Source organism: Echinops telfairi, unplaced genomic scaffold (assembly GCF_000313985.2).
Source record: "Echinops telfairi isolate 266 unplaced genomic scaffold, ASM31398v2 ScPeMD7_31;HRSCAF=116, whole genome shotgun sequence".
NCBI classification, from domain to species: domain Eukaryota; kingdom Metazoa; phylum Chordata; class Mammalia; order Afrosoricida; family Tenrecidae; genus Echinops; species Echinops telfairi.
Window position 1 is genome coordinate 3,598,851 of NW_022103928.1, and position 8,507 is coordinate 3,607,357.

Here is an 8,507-nt window from a genome sequence, read left to right on the forward strand (position 1 = left end):
TATGTTGTCTGAATTTCATCAGATTGGACCTGCCCTTTATAGTGCTGCTAGGTCACAGGAGTCACAGAATTTGTCACAATTTAACAATTATATATTCCTAATTTTTGATTGAGCCAACAGGGTATTTCAACAATAAGAAATGGGCATTTTATATATATATATATATATAAAAATAAAATATATAATATATATATATTGTTATCAAAGTTATGCAGCCTGAATAACTCTTAGCTGACTTAAACTCACTGTTCACACTGAATCGCAAGATTTTAAAGGCAACATAAAATAGTAGTAATGAGAGCAGACAATCAAAAGAATCTTCAGGGAATACAATCTTGTTTGGTGTCACAAGTTGCACACATGCATCTGAGAGCTCTTCCCATCTGTAAGTCCAGCCGTCTTTCCTTTATGGTCTGAGTCAATGATGTTTAGAAGTTTCTCCAGATAGCCAATCTTTTATGTTATTTCTCCATTAGAAATTCACTTAACCAAATCACATTGTATGCTTAAAGTCACAAGTACCACATATTTTGTCCCTGTTTTGACCCATTAGCATGCTATTTCCAGATGACTAATATTGGGCTATTTTGATTGACCAGAAATCCTTTTTCAGAGCCCCGTGTTGCTGTTGACAAAGGTGGTTGTCCCTGGAGCGTGAGCCTGTGACCTTGTGCCCACGGCGAAGAGCTGAACTATGAATCCACGCGTACAAACCTCAGAGAGTTTCATTAGTTTTCTAATGCAATTCTCATTAACTTTTTAGTGTTTTGCCTTATTTTTCTCTGAAATTGATTCAAACTTGGCAAAATGAAGACTTTAAAATATCGTCTCTCAGCTGCAATATTTTACATGTCTAGCTATTACTTCATTAGAATAAATCTAAGTAATCCTTATTTTTGATTGCCTCACATTTTGCCCATTTCGCCCGACAAGACCGGCTTAAAAATCATCCACACTTCATTTCTTGCAACTTTAATCTGCTCATTTGACAATTTCCTTTACACTCTGTACCTATCACAGCAGTTTATGATGCCTGTAGTTCTTGGCCCATCACCAAGCGTCCCCCTAGTGGTAAATAAAAGAATTTCCCTATCTATGCTGGCAACGTGATCTGTCTAAAGAACACGAGGAATATGGTAAAATAAATTATCTCACAACATAATTGAAATGCCTTTATAAAAGGCATTAATTACTTTAAAGGCATTAAATGGAATTTAACTACTGAACTATTTTCCCCTATTTCTGCCTCTATCCCCTGAGAAATCAAGGAGATAGCGATTGCTGCCATGTCTAGCAGTCATTTTTCTGCGTCCATGGAAATCCATGCTCAAACTTCTTTCAATTTTTCCTTTTGAATTTCCAGCTCCCAGTCAGCCACCGGGAAACGTTGTCTGGAATGCGACGGAAACGAAAGTGTTGCTCCGCTGGGAGCACGTTCAAGCAATGGAGAACGAATCCGCAGTCACGGGGTATAAAGTAAGCTGCCTTCTTTACAATGCGTCCTTTCCCTCCGGCTGTGGCTACTTTCCTGGAGAACTGGGGATCGCCGGATTTTTCTAAGTGTTGTTAACATAGTTCTTTTTCCCAAAATGATTTCTTAAATAATAAGTGGAGCTATTCTGCTAATGTGGGGGCTTGGGTACAACGTGCTTCAAATTATTCATTAGCTTAATCAGTCTTGTTACTTTTAATGCTCACCCATATACCACTTGGTTAAAACAAGTGCATTGGTCCTCATTCCTTGGCTGCAATTCAGGGCCCATAGTGTATGGCCATGCCCTGTATTTCCAGCTACACAAAAGCTCCAGCAGAACTCTTCTGTAAAAATTGTTTCTTGTTCAAATCCTTGAATCTGAAAGCCTGATTCTACTTATGCTAACACTAGTTAAACACCTATGGGCTGGACTATGAAAGGAGCTTATGTTCCAGTGGGTACACCCAAATCTACTTCCTTTGAGTACATTTCTGCTCATAGTGATGCTATACAGGGTTTCTGAGACTGTAGCGCTATACAGAAGCAAACTGCTTCATTGTTCTCTTCTGGGGCAATTGATGGGCTTGAACCACCAACCTTTGTGGCAGCAGCTCAACACCTGATTCACATTGCTACCAGAGGTCATTTTCAGCATAGAAAGACAAAATAAGTAAAGTTTATTTCAGAGGGATACACACTTATCAAGAAACTAGAACTGAGTAATATAATAAGTAAGTAATCAGTAATAATTTGTTCATGAATCGTAGGTTTTCTATAGGACTAGCAGTCAACCTGATGTCCAAGTATTGAACACGAATAAAACTTCGGCTGAACTTTTGCTGCCCATTAAAGAGGACTACATTATTGAAGTGAAGGCCACGACAGAAGGCGGGGATGGGACCAGTAGTGAACAGATCAGGATTCCAAGAATAACCAGTAAGTTGGATGAAGTTGCTATTTCCACATGGACAACATCATTCCTGTGAACGTTTTTTTTTTCTGTCAGTATGTCAATCAGAGTAAACCAGCATCCCTCCATCCTTTCTTTTCCCCACTTTCCACCTAGATGCGTGAGAAGGTTTTTGGAAAGTGAGACAAGCCAAATGGAACTCCTTCAGAGTGATATAAAATAGGGAGAGAAATGGGATAAAAAGACCTCAAAAATATTGAGCAAAACTTTACCAACTAGAATTTTTTCTCATTCTGAGCTGTGCCTAAATATTCCTATAAAAATGGATTTTCAAAAACATTTATACAAGGCAATACTGAACCCACCAACTGTTTCTAAGCCCGTTAATCGTGTAATTATTTGCCTCTGTTTCATTCTTTGTTGTGTGGAGAAACAAAAGCAGTCAGAGATAGGTCGATGATAGATAGGTAGTAAGATAGATAGATACTTATATCAAATAAGTGACTCACACAGTTGTAGAGATTGGAAGGTTCCAAATCTGTGGGTCAGCTGTTAGGCTGGAGTCTTCTCTTGACTTCTGTATTGTGGCAAGTCAGAAGGCACACTCCTGGCTTCAGAGTCCAAGGATGACAGCTGAGATGATAGGCTGCTCATGACTCCCAGGGTCAACAGGCAATACAGCAGGCCTCTGTCTCAAGTTCAATGAACCAGGGGTCAGAAGATGAGCTGGATGCAGGATTGATACACATCATAAAGCAATCAAGCATCTATTTCTGTTGCAAGCAGGCTACTCCCCTGAGGAAACTTACTTTTGACTTATTGACTGCTCATACCAGATGTCACTATGGAAGTGACTGTATTTTGTTAGATCACATCATAGGATATGACTAGGTCTTTACTGCCAAAGGTTTGAACATCCTGAGCCAGTGAAATTCTCACAACACCTTAATTAGCATAATCTCCCATAAATTACAGATGATTCTCATCAGTTCTATTAAACTAGAAAAATTAAATGAATGTTGTTAAAGTCATAAATCATCTATGTTTGCCAAAACAAAAGATATATTTTTGAAATTCTGAGTTTCAGATCCAAGGAGTTTTGCATAAACTTTTCCTTCCAAAATGCAAGTGAAATCTATTTTACATAAATTCTATAGTAAAGTTTTGTGCAATGTGTTTTATCGGGAATAGTGGGAGAAGAAATTATATCTTCTTTTTTTCAATTCTGGAGTTTTCAGGTCTCAATCCAAATACTTGAGAGGGGGTTTTGTGCTCATTGTCTAGCCTCTACTTTGTAATAGTATGAATAGCGTTGTTCTCATTTCCTTTTCCCTGATCTTGGCCTAATCTATAGTACTGGACAGGCACAGTTAATTTGTGGGGAGGAGACGTGAAAATAACTGACATCATTAGCAGCCAATGAGAAAGAAGGGGGTTATCTTTGCCTGCAATTATAAAGACTAATAGATTGACACAAAAAGAAGAAAACAAAAGCTACTTAACTGAGAAATGCCAAAGACATTTCTAAAGCTGCATGTAATTCAATAGAGAAAAAAAAACAGGAATAAACATAAGCTTTTTTTTCCTTCACGTTTTAAGGTAAGACATGTTCTCTTGTCCCTAGAATAGTGCAGTGCAGAGGTCAGGTTACAATACAGGCAAAGCGGCCCTGTTAAGAGGAGTAGAATCCCTGGTTATGCAAGGACAGTCATGTTTTTGTATTTTAAGACTGCTGAGTCAAGAGTAGCCTTTTCATCTGACATCTGCAGTCTTGCTGAGCTTGCAAAAGCCAGGGACTGAACAAGGTCTCCTTATGAAAATGAAGCTTTTATTGATTGGTTTTTAAAATAAAGATGATGTTTTATATTGTGGATAATAAATAATGTAGAAATGCAAAAAATATGTAAATGTATATCATATCTCCTAACCCCTTCATCAATGCACACACACACCACATACACACACACACAAGGCTGATACTCCTAACTCATCAATGAAAGCATTCTGTAATTAAACCATTAAATTATCTCAAAATGATGTGTGGTAGAGTACTATTGTTTTTCAAAATGATTAACTTGTTTTTTTCCCCAAGTTTAATTAAAGTTAAATGACATTAGATGAGCAAAGCATAGTTTAAGGAAAGTTCAACACATAATTTTTTTTAGATGCTAAGCTGTGCATAAGTAAGAGGGGGCAAAAAAAAGTTCATGGGAAAACTGGAATAAAAAGATAATGATCTTTTTTTCTGTGAACTTTTAAAAAGCCCCCCTGGTATATGCTAACATAATATAATATACTAGCTGCTACACTGCTAAATGACAGGGAGGCTAATAAATGCTAAATGACAGGAAGGCTAATAAAGTGTCACCAGGTGAGGCATATGTTGTGGTTCAGTTTTACTATGTAAGAGGCTGTGGTTACTTGTGTTAGGACATTCCAGAGTGATGAGATGTTTTCCTCTTTAATAGGTATGGATGCAAGAGGATCGACTTCGGCCATCTTGAATGCCCAACCTCTGTCAAGCTCTCTACTCATAGTTTTGTTTATTGTAAATGCCCTGTGGTGATAGTCCTAGTTTTTATTTCCTGGAAAATTAATTGAATACAAAAAAAAGTGCTTTCATGAAATGCAGTAATTATGCATGTTTTTTTATGTCTGTATTTTTAAATTTCTACATCGTTATGGGTAAAATATAAATACAATTATGAAAAAAACAGTAAATCCTTTTAGGTGAATCTGAAATGCCTTAATCTTTACCCGATGAACCAAAGGAATTTACATATTACATACTTCAGACTTTTTATATCAATGTTCTTAAACTTTGAGTTTAAGCACTGCCTACAGATAGACACCACTACTCCAACCCCCAATTTATATAAACATACGGGTTTTGCTTTTTGTTTTTCATTTGGGGTGGGGGAGGGGAAACCTTACAATGATAAGCCAAATATTATTTTCTTATAACAACATTTTTAGAAAGACTTAATCAGGATTCTTTCAAAATGATCATTTTCATTTCCAAAGGTAGAAAATACATTGTCATTGGAAAAAATGGCATGTGATACCAGAGTGTCCTGTGAAAAGTCCAGAGGTGCCTCAGAAGAGAGACCTGGAGAGTGAAATGGTTCCGAAAAGTCACAACCTTAAAAACACTATGGGGCATCTACTTGCACCCATGGAGTCTCTGAGTCAGAATCCAATTGCCGGGGACTAACCACGGAGCTTAAAGGGGTCTTTTTCAGTGTAGAAGACCACCAAAGAGCGGTGAGCCTCTTCACATACCATTTTATGCTCTACTTGTCTCAATTACTCAACTATAAAACATGGAGATAATTGTACCCACTGTGTCTGCTGCTAAGAGGAGCCCTGGTGGCACTGTGGGTTAAATGTTGGGCTGCAAACCTCAAGGTTAGCTGTTCAAATCCACCAGTGTCTCTGAGGGAGAATAATGAGACTGAAAGATCCCCTGAAGATTTTCAATCTCAAGAATGCTGTAGGGCAGTTCTATCCTGTCCTATGGGATCACTATGAGATTAAATTGATTACATGGCAATGGATATGATTTTTAGTTTCATCTGCCTCCGCCCATGAGTTCTGATAACAGATCAAGAAGGAAATGTTGGCATGAATTCATTTAACCATATAAAGCCGTGGCAACCAACCATGTATTTAAAATCTATTTTGCACATTCATCCAATGATATTATAAGATGTAAATGTCCACATTTTATCCTTTCCTACAAATTACAGAGAAATTTAACTAATAATTTTTCTTCCCTCCCCCACCCCAAACACCTATGAATAAGCCTTCAGGTTTTATTAAAGTATGGTGGTATAAATAAAAGAGGACCTTAATCTAAACCGAAGTATTATACAAAATTCACACTAGTCTTCATTTCCCATTTCTGATTCCATTAAGGGACCGTCTTCTTTTTGGATGTCAGGGATGATATTTTTAGTGAAATCCAACTCTCGATCTGAGTGAGTCTGGCAGGCTTTTGAGTTCCTGAGTTAAATTTGTAATAGAACCATGGCAGTGTTGCTGACTCTGGTATGTATGATTCAGTCTTTCAATATGTGGTTTTCATATGATTGTTGGAGACGTGACTTCATAGCAATAGGTAAAGAATATATGAAATCCGGCAGATTGAGTATTAGACACTGAAAAATTAATTTTTACCTCTTTCCTACCACTTTCACATTTTTCAGGAACATGTATATTTCCAAAGTTATCAGAATTTGAAAGCAACAATTACGACATCAAGGTTTACATTGGTAAAATTCTGATATCACCATAAACCATGTCTTCATTTAGAGATTACTCTTAAGGTAAAGTCATTGTGTACAAAGGGGAAAGATGTTTATAACTTTCTCTTCAAGGTTTGTATATATTGTATATATCTAGGAAAAAAATTCGCAATGTTTAGTAGATTTCATATGGCCATTGTTATTTGCATTTAAAAAACTGGAAAAAAGCTTTCTCTAATAACTTTTATTTTATGCTATATGTAATATACCTTTTTATTTAGTAATTCCTATAATCTGTTCCTATATCGTTCTTTTATGAAGATGATTATTCTGTTGTTTCATGTCATTCACAGCAATATATCTCCATGAGATAATACTTTGTTTCATATTGAAAAGTATGAATTTTACCTTTAAACTCCTGTGTGTGTATCCTATGGTTATCTGTATGTATTATTTTCTATTATTAAAATAAAGTTTATAATGATAAAATATCCTTGCATTGTTAATTTCATGATAGCCAAAAATATATCATCTGGGAGGAGAATGAGATACTATAATAGTTATGCTGATGTTACCATTTCATATGTGTTTTAGTAAATTTTTAGCTTCTTGACCTCTCTTTTAGCAGGATTTTTTAAGAATATTTTTATAACCTACTGACTCAGTAAAATCAGCAATCTGAGACAATGACTTATACATTAGAGGTAGTCTAGGTATGAAGGACATAGAAGGAGGCAGGAAATAGTCAATTCGGTGTATAGAATTAAGATCTCCAGTTTCTCCTAATTTTATTTGGGTAATGGTAACTACTCCCACGTACTTGTTCATTATTGAATCTAATGTTTTTATTAACTAATCAAGTTCCTCATAGATTTTCTCAGTACAACACTAAGATACTCAGTGGCAAGAGTGTTAAATTCAGACTTGCTTTTTGTGGTATGACGTATTCTAGTAGTTGAAAATATAAAAGGACATTCTAGAAAAAATAGTTTTAAATTAATAAATAGCTAAATGTTATGGTTGATGCAATGAAAATTAGAGCCAAAGTAATTGAGTTGTCTTTTTAGATGAAATTTTAAAATGTGTTTAGAGGTAGGTGAAAGAAATTAAAACAGTATCTATAGATAACATTGGGTGTGATTATAAATTTAATTACACTTGAAACAGGCACATTGTTGCTATTAGTTTCCACCAAGTCAGCTCTAATTCCAGGTAAATCAGAACATAAATCAGAACAAAACATTGCCTGCCTGTACCATACTATCTTCATGTTATTGGCATGGTATGTTAGGCTGAGTTGAGTAGAGAAACAAAACCAGTGATATTCATATATGTGTAATAAAGAACTTTATGTTAAGAAGTAATTACCACATATACTTGTGTATAAGCCGAGTTTTTCAGCACACTTTTAATGCATTTTTTGTGGTAAAATTAGGTGCCTCGGCTGATATTTGGGTTGGCTTATATTCGAGTATATACGGTATATATCAAGAAAACATCCCAGCCCAGTCCAACTCAAGTGCATAAGTCTGATACTAGTCCATAAGTCCCTCTTCAGAGTCACAATCACAACCAATTATACAGAATGCAGGAAGATCACAGATTGGTGGGTGTACATTCATGTGATCCACACAGGTTGGTGGGTGTAAAGCCATGTGACCCATGGCAGTGGAAAACATCATGGTGCTCTGGCAGCTTTCCTGGTCAGCATGCAGGGAGTTGAAGGCAGAGAGAGGTCATGGGTGGGAGTGGGGATGGGGCTGGCATTCAGAGAGCTATGTATCTGGGTTGCACCTCCAAGAGAGGTAATCAGGTTGCAACCTAATTGACAGGGTAACTCCATCCCTACACCCTTATATATCTTCAAGTTGGCAAA

At 36.4% G+C, this 8,507-nt stretch overlaps 1 protein-coding gene across 1 annotated transcript in view; it reads left to right on the forward strand.

Annotated features, from left to right (window-relative positions):
* Positions 1–7,069, forward strand: part of CNTN3 (contactin 3) — a 387,846-nt gene extending 380,777 nt beyond the window's left edge. Inside the window, exons 16-18 of the mRNA XM_045289985.1 lie at positions 1,364–1,476; positions 2,242–2,410; positions 4,853–7,069. Of these exons, the coding sequence (XP_045145920.1) occupies positions 1,364–1,476; positions 2,242–2,410; positions 4,853–4,950 (380 nt within the window). The 3' untranslated portion in view covers positions 4,951–7,069. The remainder of the gene's footprint in view (positions 1–1,363; positions 1,477–2,241; positions 2,411–4,852) is intronic.
* Positions 7,070–8,507: the final 1,438 nt, after the last annotated feature.